This window comes from Plectropomus leopardus, chromosome 3 (assembly GCF_026936395.1).
Source record: "Plectropomus leopardus strain MGB_pleo_1.0 chromosome 3, ASM2693639v1, whole genome shotgun sequence".
Classification (NCBI taxonomy): domain Eukaryota; kingdom Metazoa; phylum Chordata; class Actinopteri; order Perciformes; family Serranidae; genus Plectropomus; species Plectropomus leopardus.
Window position 1 is genome coordinate 24,177,210 of NC_142178.1, and position 22,197 is coordinate 24,199,406.

Below are 22,197 nucleotides of genomic sequence, written 5' to 3' on the forward strand. Positions count from 1 at the left end.
TCATATTATTTAACAGTCTGGTGTATGCTGTTTGCATGTAGGATACTCTACCTTGCTGACTTTGCAGCTTCTAATCACATCACAATGTGACTTTTGCCATGTGACTTTGAATCTGATTTTTCTTGTGTGATGCCTTAATTTATATGCATTATTATTTTGACGGATATGCCTTTAATCGTTTATTTTTACTTTCTTTATTTGCCTGTACTTTCTGTCCTTACCTGTTGTATGTATCGTGATTGATGTAATGTGTTTTTCATCCTGTGGAGGGCAGTAATGTGCCCAGCAGCATTGAAAACCACAGAAGAAGGAAATAGAAAATAGCAGGAGGAAGCGAGAAATCAGTGCAAGATGCAGTCTGCGACCCTCTGCGGCAGGATGGGTCGCAGTGAGGAGCTCAGTGACTTCCAGCGGGGGACGGTGGTCGGATGTCACCTGTGTAAAAAGTCTGTCCGCGAGATCTCCGCCCTGTTGAACCTGCCCCGCTCCACCGTCAGCGCCGTCATCCTCAAGTGGAAACGTGGAGGAATAACGACGGCTCTGCCCCGCAGCGGCCGGCCGCACAAGCTGAAAGAGGAGGACCGGCAAGTGCTGGAGAAAGTAGCGCTGGAAAACTGTCTGCCCTCCGTGGAGGCTCTCACCGCCGAGTTTCAGAGCGCCTCCGGGGCCACCGTGAGCCCCAGGACGGTCCGCCGGGAGCTGCACGAGATGGGCTTCCGTGGCCGAGTGTCCACCTACAACAAGCCTAAAGGTGAGTCAACATGACACACGTGAGATTTTAGTGTCCACATACTTTTGGCAACAGTACACCTCCCTGTGATTGAATATTCATACTGACACTCCTCCTGCTGCTCCTGTTAAAGGTTCCTCACAGTAATGTGGAGACATGGCTGCAGACATTTGCTCCCAAGATCACTGGGGACTGTACTTTATTTATCAGTGAAGGGGTTGGCTGGGGTGTTACTTTTTTCATATGTTTGTTTGTGTTTTTTTTTTTTTTAATAATATGCATGTTTAATTATTATTCATTATTTATTTATGCATGCACGAATGCAAAAAAATATGCATATTAGGGACCTGTGTCTTAATTTATTTTATCCTGTTTTTATTGTTTATTTTATAAATGTCATTCTAATGTTTTTCTTTTAATTACCTTTGTGTTATGATAGCTGCCATTTTAAAGATACCTTGCCTGTTGCCCCCCAATACCTGGCTCCAAACTTTCTCTGTGTCAGTTTGCAGTAGTTTTTGCTAATTAGAGAAAAGGGCACAGCTTTATGGAAAATTAGTTGATTCATTAATCAGCAGAAATTCTGCAGCGCTTTTGATATAAATTTTTCAAGTACACATTCCTATCATTTGCTGATTCTTGCTTCTCAAATGTGAGGATTTGCTTCTTCTCTTTGTCTTCTATGATATATGCTAAATATATTCTTTGGGTTTCGTACAGTTTTATGTTTTTAACATACTTTTTAGCAGCCCTTCTATTTTTGGCATCCATACTGATGAACTGTTTTGGCATCGTATACACTGGAATGCACCTTACTGTTAGCAAGTTTTATGTTTTGCAACATAGTGTCATCTAGTTTTGATATTTGGTATATATTTTTATTTTATATTTGCTCTACATTTGAATTTTCCGCTCTTATTTTAGTCCCCGTGTATTGCGCTCTTGGTATCTGTACTCCTCTAACTTTGTATAGCAACTGGTCCACAGCAATTTTCCTCACGATAAATAAAGGTCTGTCTTATCTTATCTTATCTAATCAAATCAAATCAACATAAGCAGTATGAATACATCACTTTAGTCTCTGCAAAATTTGTGCTTGCACTTTTTTGTCAGTTGCAGCTCTATATGAAACTATGTTTCCTTGCAGGGCCACAACATTAGCAAATAATGCAGAGTCTATCCAGGGTCTGTACTGGCCTTAGTGCTGGTAATCCCTTAACAAATGTGCAATTTAAATGGCCAAAACCTACTGACATGCAATGAACTTTTGGGGCAGTTGCCCACTTCACCTGGTTTGAAATCCGGCCTTGTTGCTTGGCTCTTGTAAACATTAAGAGCTGGTGTTGTGTCAGTGTGCTTCCAACCATCGTCTCCGTGACACCCAGGTCTGAAACGAGCCACAGAGGGCAACAGACACTATCTGAATGATGGATGGACTTGAACACAAGACCTGAACTGGCTGGCTTTTGTTAACCTTTTTTTTTTCTCCACATAACCATTTTAGGGTTTGTTTTTCTGCTTCGATTCCAGCAGAAACACTGAGCCCTATTAGCTGGCAACATGTGAGCAGTTACAGCTGTGTACTCACACCAGCAGCAAACTGTCTGCAGGTGAATCTGAGCTGTAACAGGAGAAAAGTAGGAAAACGAGGAAAAAGACAGACCTCTTCCAGCCTTTATTTTCCATTATGTGTACTTCAGAGACGTGTCCCTCCAAAACCACTGGCATTAACACGCTGCCTCGGTTCTCCTCAAAGGCTTTCACAGGATTTTCTTCCATTCAGCCAAAAGAGCATTAGTGAGGTCAGGCACTCATTTTGGACGGTAAAGTCTGGCTCCCAGTCTGCATTCCGCTTCATCCCAAATGTGTCAGCCAGTGTTGAGGTCAGAGCTCTGCACAGTTCAGTTAAGTTCTTCTCTGTAGACCTGTCTTTGTGCCGGGGCTGGGGGGCCAGGGGCCGGGGTCTTGGCGTGTTGAAACAGGAAAGGGTCTTCCCCAAACTGTTGACACAAATTTGGAAGCGTGTCATTACCCACAATATTTATTGCATGCTGCATTTTACAGCTGTCCAAGATAGTTTCCACTATGACCTTTTAATATTGTTTCCCAATAACTTGGCAAAACCACTTTCTTTTTTCATAATATCTCGCTCAGTTAGTTTATTGGAATAAAAATCTTAACAGATGTCTCTCTTCAGCCAATCTTTCCTTAACTTGATGAATATTTACTGTCAGACGTTCTCTGCTGAAAATGCTCCAAAACACAAAAGTGCATCATTACATCAGTTTTCTGCTCACAGAGCAAATTAATTGCAAGGAAACATTTCAGTGACACATGATTTCAAGGCTAAATCCATGCTGAGTTTGTGTGCAAGATTATTATAATAGTGCTCGTCTTTCTTTGCCAGGAGGGGAGAAAGCAGAGAAGAAGCAGGCGGCCCCGAGCCCAGAAGAAGCTCAGGTAGACGTGTCTCGCCTGGACCTGCGCGTTGGACGTATAATCACAGCTCTGCAGCTTCCAGAGATGGACAGCCTGTATGTGGAGCAGGTCGACGTTGGAGAGACTTCTCCCAGGACGGTGGTCAGCGAGCTCGCTAAGCACATACCTCTGGACCAGGTACAGTATAACTCCTATGTAATAACTTGTGCAGTGGGATAAATACATTTATTGAATACCATGTGATTAAAAAAATGTGTATATATAATCAAGGGGTTTCAACTGGAGATTATTTTATCTGAACAATAAACCTACTAATTCTTTTCTTGATAAATAGTTTTGTCTGTAGGTTTTTAGAATAGTAGAGAATAAATAGAAATGTTCACAACAATGTCCCCAAAACCAACATGCAGCATTTAGATTTCTCATTTTGTATCCAAAGATTTTAAATGTATAAACATATAAAACAGACTAAAGCAGAGAAAGGGACAATAGATGGATTATCAAAAGAGCGGCAAATGAATTTTCAGTGTAATGTCTACAGACTCAAGTTGCAACTAGAGATTATTTTTATTATCGACTAATCTGCTGACCTTTTTCTACAATTAAATGATCAATTGTTTAGTTAAAAAAATGTAAAAAAAAAAAAAAGAAAAAAAAAGAAAAATGTTCATCACCATTTTCAAGAGCCCAAAGTGATTACTTAATTTTGTGACAGTCCAAGACTCTTCATTTTACTTAAAATAATCTCCCAAAATGAAAGTAGAGTACATTTGGCTCACAGTCACCATTCCACATCACAAAGGGGTCAGACAGCGCTGAGGTCTCGGCTCTGTGCAGGCGGCTCTCCAGGAAATTGTCATGTTGAAGCAGGAAATGTCCTTCACTAAACTATTGCCTCAAAGCTACACTCTTGTCTAAAATATCATTTTAGCAGTAGCAGCAATATTTCCCTAAGACATAAAAAAAAAACAGCCCAAACCAAAAGAATGTGAACACATTGTCATATAGAGTTGTTTAAATCGAAACATATGTCTGCTGAGGTCATGTCTCTTAAACACTGTCTGACTTTACCAAAATATGTAAAACCTCAGATAAATATCTGAAAGAAGAAACCTTTCGATGCACAGACATAAAATGTTGGATTCGCTTCTTGAAACTGCTGATGGTGCTGCAGTGATGGCTGTTTATAGAGCGGCTTTATGAGGAGATTTCTGACTGCAGCTGGCTACTGCTGCCTTTTGACTGGTTTAGTAGTTCACATACTTTTGATCTGGAGCTGTTTTATTTGGTTTGGGCCCCTTTGTACACAAACAGCTGCACCTCAAATCAAAAGTTCGTCAAGCTCCTCAAGTTCGCAGAAGACACCACCCTCTTTGGACTCATCTCTGGTGGGCATGAGTCCTCCTACAGGTGGGAGGTTGACCATCTGGTGACCTGGTGCAGCCAGGACTTAATGCTCTGAAGACAGTGGAGATGGTAGTGGACTTAAGAAGGATCGCCTCACCCCCATCACCCTCTGTGATTCCCCAGTTTCCACTGGGGCGTCTTTCCGCCTCCTGGGGACCATCATCACCCAGGACCTCAAGTGGAAGCTGAACATTAGCTCCGTCATCAAGAAAGCACAGGATGTACTTCCTGCGGCAGCTGAAGAAATTCAACCTGCCAAAGACAGTGATGGTGCACTTCTACACCGCCATCATCAAGTCCATCCTCACCTCCTCCATCACAGTGCGGTACGCTGCAGCCACGGCGAGAGACAAGAACCAGCTGCAGCGAATCATCCGCACTGCAGAGAGGGATACTGGCTGCCACCTGCCCTGAGGCATGCAGGTAGAATTGTGACCGACCCCTCTCAACCCCGGACACGGACTTTTCCAAACCCTCCCCTCTGGTAAGAGGCTGCAGTCCATCAGGACCAAAACCTCACAACTCAACAACAGTTTCTTCCCCTCTGCTGTCGACATCATGAACCATACTCCAGCCCCCTCCCCCACCCCCACAACACACACTCTAATCCAGCCCCAGAGTCTGAAAACATTACATTAATGTTAGACTAAATCAGTTTTTATGCATTACATAAACACACACTGGACTGAATTTCTTTACGCTGCACACTGTAGGTTAATTTATCTACTTAGACTGTAGATATTTGCACTGTAACTCCAACTTCTGCACAACTGTACAATCCCTCCGTTGCACCTTTTGCACATACATTTTGTGTTCTTTATATTCTGTTTTTTCATTTTATATTTTTAAATTGCTTCTATATTTTTTCTTATGTCTTATACTATTTAAATGTAAATGTACTTGGCAATAAAACAGGATTCTGATTCTTTGTTTTACAGTGTACACATTTTTTTTTATCGCTACAGACTAAATTTTAGACAGTAGTGTTTTTCCAACTGTGCAGCAACAGTCTGTGGAAGCTCTTTTCCTGTTTCAACATGACAGCACACCCCTGCACAAAGCAAGGTCAGTAAAAGTACAACTGGCTTGTGCAAAACGCTGACTGAACCACTAAATCTAACATCAAAATCTAATGTGACTGGCTTGTGAACTGTTTTGTTTTTAGTATTCAGTCAAACAAACCAGGGAGAAATACTTAAAGAAATGCATTTTGGGTTTGATGTAAGTACTCTTTGACTTTCTGTTATACTTCAATATTAGAGAAACTAAACACACAGTATGTTGTGTGAATACTGTTTCATATCATTTATACTATCCCTGGCATTAGATGAAAACAAAACAAAAAAATTCATCAGACCAACATGAGTGATTCTAGATTCATATAGTAAATACTAAAAGGATGTACCTCAATGACTTCTATTATTATTGTAAGAGCCATTTGTCCATTTGTTTGCCCTTGTTTTTGATTTTTTGTGTAATACACTTTCTGTACATTGGATGGCAGTGACTTATGGGACTGCATTTATACAGCAGGGCTAATTAAAACATGGGACATCACTTTTCTTTGATGCATTCAGATGCCTTTCACAAGTATTGAAACCTTTGAACCCTGAGCAAATTGTTATGATTTTTTTAATATAAAAACATGGGGGAAAAGGTAATTAGAAACTTGGAAAGAAATGTCCCACAAATTGCAAGGAATGAGTAGATTAAGAAAAATGACTGAAAAAAAGTCCATAGAGCTGTATTTGTAATTATCATAATTATATATTTGAAATTATTACAGAATTATTATCACTTTTTGCAGTTTTTTTGTGGTATTTTTTTACTCTCCTGTTTGTTTGTTTTTTGTTTTGTTTTTTTTAAATATTTGTTGTTTGCTTGTTTTGTTTTGTTTTTACTAATGTTGTGCTCATTTTTAGGTCATTTTTTATTATATTTCTTTTGCATTCTACCCATCTCTTTAAATCATATCAAGCCAATTTGCCCAGGTTTTAAAGGGTTATATGGTCAGGCAACTAAACTGGGATTGATGCAAAAGTTGTTTTAAGTAGTTGTAAGTAATAAATTAAATTGCCACAAAAAACACCTGAGGACACTTTGGTTTGTGTATTTTAGCTGATATCAACAACACACATCATTTTACTTTCTCAGCACTGCAGCGCCAGTAACTCAATGGACAGCCACCATAGGCTAGTATTATTTTCAAAAATCATGCATCATGACATGAAATGTTGGATTTCTCTTTTTCTTAGCTTTTGGTATTAGCTGCCTCCTTTTCTGTTTGTTTGTTTTGTGTTGTGTAAGGCATATGGGTTGCATAAATGTTTTTAATCGTCTGTCCGTCATGCAGATGCAGAACCACATGGCAGTGCTGCTGTGTAACCTAAAGCCAGCCAAAACAAGTTCAGTGCTGTCCCAGGCGATGATCATGTGTGCCAGCTCACCACACAAGGTTGAAATCCTTGAACCTCCAAGTGGAGCAGCACCAGGGGACAAAATTACTTTTCAGGGCTTCCCAGGTACTGAGGCCATGTCCTTACTTATGCTTTTTTGTTTTAAAGTGGCACTTTAAACTAAAACCATCTTTGTACACACAGTTTTAGCACCATTTCAGAAATGATCTCAATCCATTTTAACACCTGGAAATGCATATCACACAACTGTTAATGTACACTGGCATGCACATGCTGATGTAAATAAGAAGCAGACTGGCATATTGGCTAATCTCTAGTTGGTTGCCTAGTTACAGAAAGTTTTATGAAGATGGTGAAAAGTAAGACCAGAGATTTTTTTTTCTGGGATATGGTGGAACTTTTGATGAAAAGTAACACGTGTATAAGGCGGTCAAGATGATGAAAAACAGGTAAAAAACATATAGCTATTATTTTCTTCTCTTGACAGACTTTGACTGATAAGAATTCATTGAAAAGTGAACATTGGTGTCTGCGTCGTCGTTTTCAAACGTCTCCATTTCCCTCCGTCCAGACTAAACTGCAACCCTGAAACTTTTTGAAACTAAAATGGGGTCAGCAGCGTTTGCAGTGTTTGAAAACACTGAAGTATTGTGGACACTAGGTGTAACTATAGCAGTAGTTATGTGTTTTAAAACAAAAAAGCATAACTGTGGATGTCGCCAACCAAGCTGCAGCCTTCGAGGCTGAAAAATGCAGCCAATGCGAAAAGTGCTAAAAACAGCAGTTCTTCAGATGGCCACTTGAGGCTGGCTCCAAAGCGAGTAAATCCCTGTAGATTCCCATTATAAATGCCTGACTTTACAGCAGAAATAAAATTTAAAAAATAAAAATAAAAGGTTTTGGTCTCTTAAGCTAATTTCAACATTCATTATAACTGTAGGGAAAACCAAGATGTCGACGGCCAAAATAGCAAACTCAAAGCTTCAAAACGGCAGTCCACAAACCAGTGGATGATGTCTCGGTAGTTACCTTCATTATGTATACCGTCTATGCCTAATATCCAACTACTATTTGCTCAAAATTTGCTTCATTATTAACATAAAACTATTTCCAACCAACTCTAGGAATGTAATCATAATAATAATATTAAGTGTTTGAATGATTGTCACTGTTTGGCTCCACTAAAACAAAATCCGCAAATTGTCTTCGTCTTTAAAAAAAATGAATGTTATTGAACCTTCTTTAAGCAAAGAAACAAAGATAGGAATATTATACACAGTCAAGTGCTTCCAACTCTCTGCCATCAGTTTGAAAAATGCCCTTTCCTGTTTGAACGTGCACAAAGCACAGTCCATAAAAACTCTCTTTAACACCTTTGGGAGGATTTGGAGCGCTGACTGCGAGCCAGGCTTTAAAACCAAACCTCTCTGATCTCTTGTGGCTGGACGGGAGCAAATTCCTGCAGCTAGTTAAAATATTCTTGTGGAAAATCTTCCCGAGACACTGGCGGCAACATTTTTACTTCTTGTAGTTTTGCTCCTCTGAGTCAGACATGTGTAATGTCAGCCCTGGACTCGTCATGTGTTTGTGATGGATGATTATAAAACAAATGAGGGTCCTCTAATGCATCAAGCTTATCTCTTGATTGCAGGTGAACCAGACAAAGAGCTGAACCCCAAAAAGAAGGTGTGGGAGCAGATTCAGCCAGACCTTCGCACAGACAGCCAGTGTGTTGCAACCTACAAGGGAGCTGCCTTTGAAGTTGTTGGCAAGGGAGTGTGCAAAGCCCAAACCATGAGCGACAGTGAAATCAAATAAACTAACAGAGCAGCTTGAAATAACTCTGTGTGAATCCCTGCTGCCAGGCAGGATCCAAAATTTTCTGGAGAGTTTTCCCAGAAGAGTAAAGGCCGCTGTGGCAGCGTGTTAATGCCTTCGGTTTTGGATTGATGTGTCCAACAATCACATGGGTGTCACATTTGAGTTTCCACATACTCTTGTCCTGTCAGGGACAGTGATGGTGTTGTCACCCTCTGTTGGACAGATGTGAATATTACTGTTCCATTTTTTACTGTGAAAATCTGAAGTTCTGTTTTTGGCCAAAGGAGGGCGCTACAGTACTCGTTATAATGTATGTACAGTATGTGCGTGGTGACTTTGTGAGAACATACAGCACACAGTCATACCCAGCATGACGAGAAGACGATGGAAATTCTTGCAAAGAATCCCTTTTGGTTGGGGAATATCTGATGAAATCTAAAATCTTTCCTATAACACCGCAGAGGTCATTTCTGCGGAACGGTGGATGAAACGTAACAGTGCAGAAGTCCCGATTGAAAAGGGGACTTTAAACTGTTGTTTGGAAATGATTGGGGAAATTACATTAGATTTAACTAAATGTGATTATAGATATGTTCATAAGCAACTGCGTACAGGCAGTAATTTGAACTCCTTCAGCTCAAGTCTGATGCAGTTGATAGAAATGGGGCAGTGTGTTATATATTATTATAAATAAGCTGTGGAAATTTTTATTTGAAGAATTTATCTAGGGCTGGGCGACATGGAGAAAGTCAAATATCACAATATTTCATATCCAGATCCTTTTTTTAATATGCAGTTTCCCAGAAATCCTGTGAAACTGAAAACTGGTCGTTCTAAATGTTTGATTTGGATGTAAATACAGATGTTTGTTTTAAAATGTTTTCCTCAACACGTTGATGTTGTTGACGATGTTGGTATCCATTCTGTTTGTGCATGTTGTTACTCTGCTCTTTAGAAAGTGTACCAGCTCAGTTAAACCTTAGCCTTTATATGTATTACATCATGTCTGCGTCTCTGTTTCGGTTAACACTGATATTAAGCCTGTTTATTTTTCAAAGGGCAACAAAAATAAACCAACATGTCTTGGTTTTAAAACAAGCTGCCTTTGTTTGTTTTCTCTGTAATTCAAACCAAGTCTATAAAAAAGACCAAAACTTAAACATGCCAAGTTCTTCTTCCCTTATTATAAAGGAAGAGGTGAAGTAATGCATGTAAAGAATGGGGATGTGATTCAGGAACCAAGAAGTGGAACAGCTTGTCTGAAAACACGTTTGCTGGTAACTGTTTTAAAGAGAGCAGGGATGCTGGGAGGGAATGGTGTCGACCTTTTTATGCACAAACATGTTATTCGTTACAATTTAAATTGCATTTCATTGGCTAGAGAAGGAATCTATAGAACTTTTTTCCCAGATCCCAGAGGAAAACACAGCTTAATTTCCTTTAAAAAGGGGGATTTATAAGAATGACTGTGTAAATTTTAATTGTATGATCTTAATGTGTTCCCTTAGACACCACAGCTTTTGTTTGTATGTTTCTAACAGTTGTTTTCATGAAAGATAGGCCAGAGAGACCGACCAAGGTGTTTTTCATCTCATGCTTCAGTGTTTGTGGTGACTAATAGTACAGGTTGACATTATGATACCACTTTAATATTAAAAGCGTATGAAGTGTTGATATTAGTCACATCAACCCCCCACCAACTGACAGTACAATCTTGTCATGCACAAACCCAGAGAGGAAACCATACTGGAGCGAGTGCAGGTACTGTAAAGGCTCACCACTCGTTTCTGTCCCCGCATCTACAATAACAAACACGTGTGGAGGAGACAGCTTTGCAAGTGTGCCGCTGCCTGATGACCCAGTGCGGTTTACCGTGGGTGAAAGTTTATAAACAACAACCTGAAGCCACATTTCGGTTGAGATGAGTCAACCTATAAAATGCAGCTCCCCTTCTTCCTGCATCCTGTTTTTGAAAGGCTACAAAGTGCAGGAAACCCAACACGTAAAGACATACACAGGTATAGGCCTTCTTAGAACATTTTCAACATCTTTACAAAATTCTATTCTGATAATGTTATAGTTGTTGGAATAAATGATTTTTTGTTTGTTTGAAGTGGACAAAAGTGCCCCAGGGTCTGTCTATGTGGCAATAACTTTGCAGTAATTTGATGTATTATGTTAGTATGGTAATATTTACCATTAAAGTACAGTTTCTGACTGAAATCCCTAAAGAGGCTCCAGCATTTTTACCTTATTGTTTGGGTCTTATGTTGCGGTACTTTTGGAAACTTTAGGTCTAGAATTTCAAACCAAGTACAGCAGTGCAGTGGTAGTTAAAATGTTGGTGTACAAGTAGGTAGACACACAGATTACTACGGATGGATTACTAAACAGAGTTTGGACTGCCTGCAGGGCACAGGCCCAGGGGCCCAAAGTGTCGGGAGCCCCCACTGGCTTTCACTAGCAAAATGTCACTTAAAATTACCATGAAACACTGAGGAATTGACTCAAAAAAAGGAACTGCAAAGAGACAGATGAGAACTGTGAAAAGAGACAAAACAACGACCAAAAAATACAAACTTTTATCAAAGTGACACAAATGACTACAAAAAGATGCAGCAGTAGCTGTGGGGCCTTGGCCTGGGAACCAGAGGGTCGTCGGTTTGAGTACCCATACAGACCAAAAACAAAGTGTGAACTGGTAGATGGAGAGATGTTCAAGTTCATGCTCCTGCTGCCAAGGTGCCCCTGAGCAAGGCACAGAATCCTCAACTGGTGGCACCTACAGTATCTCTGGGCAGACCCTTTCTCTGACCGTTTTCTGTGACTGGGCAAAATTTGTTGAACAAATATGTGTGCACTGGGGGTGGAGGAGCAGGTTAGCCAGGTTTATCTGGCCCTGGGGTTATTCAAAGGACTTACTGGAAACAAAACAGAGGAAAACTTGCATGTTTCACATCTGAAGAGTTTCCAACATGTTTACAGACTTACAGTAGTCCACAGCTCCTTAAGGTGAATTGCGTTATCAGTGGAAAGAGTGGCCGGACCTTTGATCACTGTTCATCAAAAAGTAAACAATCTAGTCATCTTTATTAACAAAAAAAGGTAATTTTTAGGGATGTTGCAGCCTAACCTCGCACAAAAGTCAAGATTATTGTTAGAATGAAAATGTAGTTTGAATTAAGGATAACCGATATAAGCTCAGATGAGACAGTATAACTATACAGGGTGTATTTTATCGTCTTTTTTTTTTGCAAAGCCATAACTGTGAAACCACATACTCAGAACTGCATTGGAACATTCAACTAGAAAAGCAAAATGTGCATGTGAAACTATATCAAAGTATCAAATAAATTGTGCAATAAATATTCGTACATGAGCCTGAATCAGTGATAAAATGTGTTACAAAAAAAAGGTTTGGGCTACAACTCCTTGGAATATGATATAACCTGCTTTCTCCTTACATGGATAGCTAACATCCCTTGTATCACAGAAATGTATCTCTTTTTTAAAAAAAATTATGGCAAGAAAGCTCAAAGTGGGAGGAAATTCAAGAGCTGTCTTAATCACCCTTAATTCACTCTAGACAACCTGAGTTTATTCATGTTTTAACCATAGTCAGCGAAAAGAAGGCTAGCATGGTATTTTGTATAGTGATTTAAAAAAACAACAACAAAAAGAAAACTCATTAATATATTCATTATTTCATCATGTGCTTCCTCCTCCTGCACGTTGACGTCGCGCGGTGGCCTGTCAGTGACGCGCTGGCTTCAGTGTGCGTGCGGCAGCGGCTGCGCTACAGCGGAGAGGAGGAGGAGGAGGAGAGGACTGCTGCTGTGCCGTCGGGTTTGCTGTTGAAGTGTCGTCTCTCTGCTTCAGTACACGGACGGACATCGCAGCTGGGAGAGCATACAGACTGTTTACTGTCAATTTCGATCGGCTACAACGAGGTTTTCACCGCAAACTGTCACGCAAACATCGGCAGTGACGGGATCGCACCTGCCTTGCAGCATGGACAACAAAGACTGATCCAGCACTGCGCTGTGTGTGCGGCAGCAAACCGAGCCAGGCAACCTAAGAAACCTCCGAGAAATTCATTTATCTAAGAGCCTGTGCCGCGAACAAGAGGCTGGTGCTGCAAGAGAAGGTCTGTGTGCGCGAAATTTGGAGCTCAACATTGCAGGCCGATCCGATCCGGTCCGTGCCTGGCGGGTTTAATTATAGCAACACTTGCACGAGCGTCTTACTTTGGCTCGGACATCTAACAGTGGACATTTGAAGGGTCGATGAGGAGAATATCAGGCCTGCATCGGTGTTTAATTATTCAGTAATCGCTGCAATCACACATCGGAGCAGTCAGCAGCCCTCTTTGTTCAATGTTCCCTTAAAAACCAGGAGAACTATGTGGGTCAGTCCCGAAGATGTGTTACTGGCGGGCGCATTATGGATCACCGAGAGAGCAAATCCATATTTCATCCTCCAGAAGCGGAAGGGCCACGGGGATGGAGGCGGAGGTCTGGCGGGTGAGTCCTATTATTGTCATGGATCAATATCAAAAACAAATGCTTTATTTAAACTCAGAGGTTACGGACGGGCGATTGACATTATAAGATGTCATGTGGAGTGTTTGTGTTGATGTTGGACATAAGGACAGACATGACAGTCTAATGTGAGGAAGGTCACATGACCTGTCAGCTGTCACAGGTGGCCTTTCACCTGGATGTCGAGAGTTAAGCGTCTCCTTCACGAATTGATTTATTCTCTGGCATGTCAGCCTGCTTTAATGACAGATAAACCTGTGACCAAGATAGAGATAGATAGAGAGACTTTATTGTCCACCTCAGTGGAAATTTGTTTTTGGCATTGCTCAGACTCAGCAAAGTACATACAAACACATAAAAATATACAACATTAAAATCTAAGAAATGTACAATATAAAGAAACAATAGCACAAACAGGCAGGTAGGAGCAATAAAGGACAAAGTCCAGCACATCTACTGTCTAATTGTATAATTACTGCAGAAATTAGGCCACATTATCTTACAGTATCTTGTAAAAAAAAAAAAAAAAAGAGACTGTTCCTGCCTGAAAGAGGAATTAGATTTCATCCATTACAACAATGCAAACAGTAGTATTGGTCGTCCCGCTAACGGCAGTGGACTCCGGACAGCAGTGCATCTATTTGAGCGTGTTTGCTTGTTCATGCTGAATCATTCCCCTTCTTCCTTCTCTCACTCCTCCTCCTCTCTCTTGCTTTTTCTATCCAAAATGGGTCAAGCAGCAGCAGGAGCATGAGGAGCATGAGGATGAGGAGGAGGAGGAGGAGGATGAGGGACAGGGTTCACACTTTAACAGCCTGATGTCCTGCTCTGGATTTTGAAATTTGGTTCATTCCTTGACCTGAATTCAGCTGAGTGTAGCTGAGAACAAAGTGTGGCACTTCCTCAAATTTAACACATGCGATGGTGTTTTATTATACATATTGTAGGTACTCTTTGGTGCTATTTTTAACACCTTTTCTTAAAACAACCATAGAAATCAATCAGACTTCTTTGTGCATGGAGCACTTTGACTGTTAAACACTACAAGTAACAGTGATGTCACCAATAAAATAAGAAATTACTTTCTCTGTCCCAGCTACAAATATAAATGAAACCGACACTGTAAAGCAGTGAAATGGTTGTGATTCTTTCCCCATTGCTCCGTTTATGTGTATTTTTCATGTTTTTGTTTGAACACAAATTAATTGAAGAATATGATTTATATAAGACTGGTATCAGTATAAAGGTCCAGTGTGTAGGCTTTAAGGGAATATATTGGCTGAATATAATGTATTAAGTATGTTTTCTTTGCTGTATAATCACCTGAATACAATTATTGCTGTATGCAATTTTGCGTTGCCTTAGATTGAGTTGCGTATATCCACACAGGGAGCGGGTCCTTGTCTACAGAGATCGCCATGTTGCACCGCCAGTAGCCTAAAATAGAAAAATGAAACATTGGCTCTTGGTTTATTCATGTTTTCACATTGTGCTGTGTAGTTATCAGCACCACAACTGTGAGCAGTATCGGAAAAATACAGATTTTTTTAACGTGAGACTGCTTTATTCAGTGTTTTTACCAGTTGAAATCAGTGGGTTAATTTGTTTTGGAGAGGAAGTGACCTCTGTAGATAATTTCAGTGCTCGATAAAAAACTCCTGAATGTCTGGATCTTATCTTATTAGAGAGAAAAAGGTGAGCACATATTAGCAGGTGCTGGGTTAGTGTCCTTTCTCTGACATGCCAAACAGCGATAGAAACAGTGATTTGTAATGTGAAACTGCTTTATTCAGTGATTTTATCCATTTAAAACCCACGTGTCCATTCATTTTGGAGAGGAAGAGACCTCTGAGGATAATTTGGCTCCCATTAAAACGTCCTGAAGTATGAACACCGGAGGACTTTTATCTTGGAGAAGTTTCATCTGGTTGCAATGTACAATCCTCGCAGCTAAATACCACTAAATCCCCCTCAATTTTACACACTGGACCTTTATATAGTGACATTTTTAAATGCTGTATTTTTGGGCCTCAAGATCATGTTCATTGATACTGCATATTTCCAAAACAAATTTACAATTAATGAAATTATAAAAAAGCCAAGTGTTAACATGGGTTTAAGGTGCAGCCATTCATGATTATAGCAATTTAAATTAGGAATATTTCAATGCATATTATGCTTTTGATTCAAAACTGAAGTGAAAATGAAGCCTTTATGATTGATCGGTGTTGATAAGCTCAGTTTTTGTTCCCTGCTGAGAATTTCTCACTCTGTGTCAGTCAGTGTCACAGTTCATTGAGCTCTAACACCAGTAAATGTGATCAGAGTAAAATCTCTGCTAGGACCAGTCTGACTCAGAAGTGGGCGATGTGTGGAAAAACAGTAATTAAATAACTTTTATGTAATGATGCTAATATATTGTCATATACTACTGTGGATTGTAGACTTTTTAGCCTGTGACCCCATAGCACACAAAACTGAGAATGATTCATTAAAATTAATTAATTAATTATTTTTTCACCCCTGTATTTATATTGTGATGGCTTAATTTGACTTTATGACTCTGTGTGGAGGTCCTGACCCCGAGGTAGGAACCACAGAACCCTTTATGAATAAGATATCCGGGTAGGAATATTGTTTTTTAGTTAATCCAGTTTATTAAACACATTACACATGAAGATATTTCATCATATTGACGCAAAAATCTGGTATAAGTAAAGCAGTGGAGGCCAAATACACCTAGACGTATTAAAGCGATGTAACAGTACTCGCCTTAAAAAAGTCAGTCTTTCTAATAAAAGCTTAAAGGAGCTGTGTGTCACATTCAATCCATGTCTATGATTCAGAATCTGAGCTGGGATTGTCTCAACAAGTGACACGTGAACAGCGCTAACAACGGCAACAGTGCTGACAGAGTTAACGGTTTTAAAGTCAGGGGAGGGCCAGAGGGTGGGCGCTTCCTTAACAACCTGATTTAGCAACATGGATCGGAGTACTGTTATCAGCGGTAACCAGTGTATGAGCGTAGTGGTGATGAGCTAGCCAGTAGGTACAAACACATGCACTAATGTGCATGCAAAGCCAGACCGGCCACTGCAACGGCAAACAAAGAAGCTCGGATTATAACACACAAAGGTAGCGTGACTTCATTCTCTGCTCAGGACGACATTACTCCACTGTGTCTTTACACAGCAAATAGAGGATTGCTGCCATATTCAAGCTCTGGATGTGTCTGAATGTGTGTCAGACTTGACATGTGGTCACATTTATTGCACATTTAGAATATAATATTTGTGAATTGACCCCCTTTGATATTATTAATACAGAATGAGACCTGCAGCCTGCTTTTCTCCATCCCTGGTGAGTTCTTGCTTTGGCAACACAAAGTGTGCTAAGTGGTGCTAGGGGATGATGTCATTGTTATGTAAATGCTGAGCTTGCTGACTTGTACTGTGTGCCAGTTGGCACTCAGCACCCAGTGATACTGGCACTGCCCACAAGCTCTTCCTCCAGGGAGAGGGGCAACCAATCAGCTGCACCAGGACGGAGCATTTTACAGAGCCAGGCTCAAATCTGCATGTTCAACGTAACCGGGCTGAAGCTCTGATGTAGGAGCCAGCAGAGTGCAACCAGATTTGGTGAAAATAGGCAAATATGAAAGCCTATTTACTTCACCAAACAGATCCTCTCTGATTTTCAGAGATCATTTATGTAACATTTTGAAACATCAGTACAGTTGCAGAATGAATACAGAAAAGCTGAAAAATAATTTACTGGGGTAAAGTGAGGTTTAAGCTTACTGTAGAGTCACGGGTGAGGGAACACATATTTTGCATAAAGCATAAAAGTTTCACAAGTTGTAGCTGCACTTGGTCATGCACCTCTTAATTTTGTAACAAGGTGCGCGCTGCATGCAATGAGCTTTTCAGACAGTACTGCTGCAAATACTGATGAAAGCAAATAAATTAGTGGTAAAATAATAAATACATTGTTATAATAAATGTATTCAGGATTTAAGAAAGATGGACAATTTGTTTTTAAAAGGCTAAAAACAGAAAATCTTAAAAATCTACATTTGAGTAAATATTTTGCTGGCAGAATTTTGTTTACAAGGTATTCAACCATTCTAGCTTTGTTTCCTTAGACATTTGTTGTTCCAAATATCTGACTCATTTTCTTACAGGGATTGTTTAAGGTAAAAAAGTATGTCCAGTGTTTTATATGAGATATATACTTATTTATTCAATAAATGAGTTATGAATTTATTTTAATTTGCAATTCCTTCATTGAATGGTTACATCTTTGGTCAGTGCCATTTTGCTAGTCAAACTAGATGACTTACTTCTTTTTCACAGAAGAATTTGTTTGAATGCGCCCCTGGATGTCCATCGTAATTCCCCAAAATAATCTGACTCTGAGAAGTGAAACAGAGGACCTTCTAAAAATCACCTCTCCAAATTTCTAGCTAGCAAACATAAACGGAAACGATGCAGGTTTCAAACACTAAAGCAAACTCATCATCATTGCAAATGTTTTATAAAAAAGGAAGTGCATTCAAAACATTTGTTAGACCAGCATGCACAAAAGAATATGACTGCACTGTAACTAAGTTTGATTACAAGAAAACTCCACAGGGAACGTTTAAAAGACGCATTAAAAAACAATTTGATCTGACAAAGCTGCAAGTAGGTCCACAGTATGGGATGTACCTGCTCAGTTTCATGTTAAATGTAATTTGCATGACACGTTAAACCTGATAAGCTCCCAGCTTTCAACAGTCACTTACTGTCTTATCTAATAAGTGAGTTTGCATGCACTGTTTTTTTGTAGCACAGTGCAGATGCGGAAGAACTTTAAGAGAAACGTGTCGCATCCAATCGTCCTTTGTTGTCTATATGTGGCCATGGTCATTATTAGTCAGTTTGCTTTTAGAGGAAGCAAAAATAACCTAAACCTGCATACATCAGACTGCAAATAACCTCAGGTCATCGTGTCAGTTAATATGCAGCCTGACACTCACAGCATAAAATTACACAATAATTTGAGTCACTGTATAACACGATGTTTCACAATCCAGCTGGTAACCACTGTATGTTTAGCTGGAAGTGTGTCATGTCAGACAGAAAACCCGACCTTTGCAGGCCACACAGGAGTTGACTTGTTTTTATTGTTGCAGAAATGTTGAGAAATAGTGGAGAGGCTGTAAAATACCTACGAGAGGGCAAGGAGACTTGCATGTGATGATGATGATGATTCAGACTTGCCTCAGGTTTCCGAAACAATATTGTTTTTTAAGTCTGACGGAGATTGTGTTCTTTTGAGTGCTCATTGTTAACATCCCACACCAACAGCAGTCACCCGTAAACTAAAGAGAATAAGTAGCTTGTTTTCCCATGTTGGTTTAGTTTCCTGAGTGAAACATTTTTCAGAGAAGGTGATTTGTTTTGCTCTAACAATAGGCAGCTCTGATTGTGTCCTTGTTTCTGAGAAGAGAGGCATCACATGATTTTAAAGCTTGTTCTTTTCATGAGGAAAGTTGTTTTTCTATCCTGTAAAGATAAGCAGAACATGTTACCATTACAGCTGTGTGCTGTCTTTGTTTTTTATGTTGTGCACCCACTCATTCAGCATGTAGACGCAGAGGTGTGAGTTAGAACAAGCCGTCACATGGGCCTTGGTGTGATCAGTCACTTCTGCAGAGGCATGTGATTGAGCAGTTCGGGGGTTACCAGTTGTAAATAAACAACATCTAATTTCACAATGGCAAACAAACAGCTGCCTCTCTGTCTGTTTGGGGTTTCACTTACAGTCAATCAGTCCTACACGGGACACGGTGGCTGTTGAGTGGTCTTACACCTACAGTGGTCTACTTTCTTGTGCGTTACCCCCAAGTTTCCTGTGCTAAACCTCAACTCACATGTCACAGGCTTCTTCATGTCTTCAAGTCTTCATTACATGCTGTACAACTTAAGCCCAAATAAGCTGCTTTTCACATTTTTTTTACCACATGAAAGCTGCTGTGTCACTTTCACCTAAAACTATTTTGAGAGGAAAAGTTAACTGGGTGCCACATTAAAAGCTGTCTCTAACATCAACATGCGCAACTTTTGAACATTGGTTTTGACTGTTTAAGCCTTGTGATTTAATTTGTCAAGAAGGAAGCTGTCTTAACACTCAGAACAGTTGTTTGTTTCTCACAAAGGGACTGGTGTCAGGTCGGTCTATCTCATTAGTTTCAGTGTAAGTAAGACTCCACTAAAGCTGATTGACTTTTCTTAGCCCTGTGGAAATGGTTAAGTGGTTACAAATACAACACATGACATCAGTCACCTTCTAATGGTATGTCCATTTAAGAGACCTAATGGTCTATTAGCAATTTGTTGAGGCCCAAGCTTTATTGTCGCTTTTTGGTGTTCAATGGCACAAAACGGTGCAAGGACCCTTTAAGGACTTATAAAGACAGATATGTGGAGGTAGGCTCGGAAGAACGGACATGAGGTGGATGGACAATGAGAGCAAAGGATTTTAAGTGTAGTCCAAGGTCTTTAAATGATGGAGGGTCAGTGAGTCTAAACCACACAGATGTGCTTTTTTTTTGTCTGTCTTTCCTTAAGATTTTATTTCCTCTGAAAATAAGAAAACATCTCAGCTTTGCTTGCTTGTCTCCTCTCTCTCCCCTTCCTCCCCCTCATCCTCTCTCTGTGTGACTCATACTGTGTGTTGCCCCGATGAGCTGCTGAACAAAAATAGTCTCTCTCTCATGGCAGTTGAATGTATACCTAATCTGAACTAACAGCTCGGAAAATGGTATCACATTGGCAAATTACAGCTAACTGCCGTTTTTTTACATTGCAAATGATTGTGGGATCACTTTCTAATTAGGAACTTGTATAAAAAGTTGCAACAGCTCTCCGATCAGTTATATGCAATTATAAAGAACAGCTTTTTGGGTTTCGGGGGTTTGAAAGTCTTTTTATGGCTTTGGAGTTAATAATGTCCTTGATGAAGAGTCAAAGGGTTCTCATCTCATTAAAAGCCTGCAGCAAAAGCTGGTAAATTATCTACAAGTAGTACATCAAGTCTATGGGTCAACTGTTAATGAGTTAAAGGTATCTTGTAAAGTTTTCTTTCTTACAGTGCCTTTCACCAAAAGAAGCATTGTGTGAATCCTTTTAGTAAGTCAAATGTATTTCCTTTAACGTAGAACATTTAAAAAGGACATTTTTAAAATACTTTGAAACCTGTGTCATTTACATTCATTGCTGTGTTTCAAATTCGTACCAGAAATACCAATCGTCTGTATACTAATAGTACAATGTTTAGCAGTACATTGAAATACTTAAGGAAGTATTTCATTTGGTGCTACATGACCAGAGAAAACAGAGAAAAGGGCTGTGGCATTTGCTTTTGCTCAAGAGGTTGAAAACCTACAACTACCAGAATGCATTGCGCAGCACTGAACAGTCCCGCTGGTGGGTAATGCAATGTGGGAAAAATATGTTTTTGAATTATTTTAAGGCAAGAAGTAGACAACACAGTGACAGAATCTTGTTTCACATTTGATCAGCGCTGCATAGTTTTACTGTTAGGTCTTTTTTTTTTTGCCTCAGTTTTTACAATGCAGGGAAAAGTATGGTGTCACTTCCTGTTTACAAACTCTCAAAACTGGGTACTGCAATTTGTTTCTAAAAATGTTTTAGATGAGAAATATGTAATACAGTAACAGAGTCTTGGTTTACATTTAATCAGCAGCATTGCTTAGTTTTACATTTTCATCAATTTGGTTTGTGTTTAAGAGAGGGAGGAGCGTCTCTCTCTCTCTCTCTTTATATATATATATATATATATATATATATATATGTTCTCTACTCTTCTCTACTTCTCTACTCTTTTTGTTATTGGTGACAGGCACCATGGTTCATTTACACATACTGCTACTACACTTTTATAATACAAAGATGGTTGAAAATCATCAAAGTATCCCTTTAAGCATTTTAAATTAAGAGAGAATTATAAAATATGTGTAACGTTAGATGTTTATCAAGCTACGATGTTGAATGTCACTTAAAATTAACAAAAGCAAAATGATATTTTCAAAGACTTGGCACTTTTTGTTTTCAGGATCATTCTGGAGCAGATTTTCCACCACCCACAATTTATTATTACAGTTTTACAGCTGTGAGCACTTCCTCTAGTCCCTTTGTGCATTGCAGCGTGAAATCAGCAGTCAACTCAAAAATCAAGCGTATGTAGTATGCAGGCTGTTTGGTTTGAGTGTGCTTCATTTTGTTACTTTTCCAGTGTGAACATACTAAAAACCCACTTCAGATTAGTATGTACTATGGATGCAGTGCACAATTTTTGTTGCCCTGCTGGCAGTAATTTTCAGTACAGAGAAAAATGCATCATAGCTCTTCATTATTTCATTTTGTTGATCATTCGTTCAGGCAGCTTTTATCTTTTATCACCTTCTCTGTCTTTTGATTAGTTATCTGCCTTCATTTATCACCTGACTTCAGATAACAAAAACACTTTTTGATTTCATGTCCCAGAGTAAAACAGATCACAGATCTAACAGGTTTAACAGGTCTAACAAGTCAACAAATGCATTAAATGTAGGGCATAGACATTTAGGCTACAGGATGTTTTTCATACACTCAGATCCTAAACCACAACATCTCACAGATTTCCCCTTTACTTCAGCATCACAAAATAATCTAAAAGTATGAGTGTACTTGTTTGGCATCTCAAATGATTGTTTATGGTTTTTACATGACTGTAAGGGCTTTTGTTTCACAGTTGGACACATTTATAGTGTAATCTGCATCATCAATTAATTGTA

At 39.5% G+C, this 22,197-nt stretch overlaps 2 protein-coding genes across 2 annotated transcripts in view; both read left to right on the forward strand.

Annotated features, from left to right (window-relative positions):
* The first annotated feature begins 281 nt into the window (after positions 1 to 281).
* On the forward strand, positions 282 to 11,045 carry LOC121942045 (aminoacyl tRNA synthase complex-interacting multifunctional protein 1-like). The gene is made up of 4 exons (XM_042485123.2): positions 282 to 751; positions 3,138 to 3,346; positions 6,930 to 7,098; positions 8,645 to 11,045. The coding sequence occupies exons 1-4, from the start codon at positions 352 to 354 to the stop codon at positions 8,809 to 8,811; spliced, it is 945 nt and encodes a 314-aa protein (XP_042341057.2). The 5' UTR covers positions 282 to 351; the 3' UTR covers positions 8,812 to 11,045.
* A 1,529-nt stretch (positions 11,046 to 12,574) lies between these two features.
* The window catches only part of tbc1d9 (TBC1 domain family, member 9 (with GRAM domain)), a 60,716-nt gene continuing 51,093 nt past the window's right edge, over positions 12,575 to 22,197 (forward strand). Inside the window, exon 1 of the mRNA XM_042484931.2 lies at positions 12,575 to 13,337. Within this exon, the coding sequence (XP_042340865.1) occupies positions 13,217 to 13,337 (121 nt within the window). The 5' untranslated portion in view covers positions 12,575 to 13,216. The remainder of the gene's footprint in view (positions 13,338 to 22,197) is intronic.

Bases quoted from the DNA above. Each gene is read 5' to 3' on its own strand.
- LOC121942045 (XM_042485123.2), top strand. From the start codon at position 352: ATGCAGTCTGCGACCCTCTGCGGCAGGATGGGTCGCAGTGAGGAGCTC. The intron at 752-3,137 runs GTGAGTCAACAT...TTTCTTTGCCAG, and splicing joins CACCTACAACAAGCCTAAAG to GAGGGGAGAAAGCAGAGAAG. The intron at 3,347-6,929 runs GTACAGTATAAC...TCCGTCATGCAG, and splicing joins AGCACATACCTCTGGACCAG to ATGCAGAACCACATGGCAGT.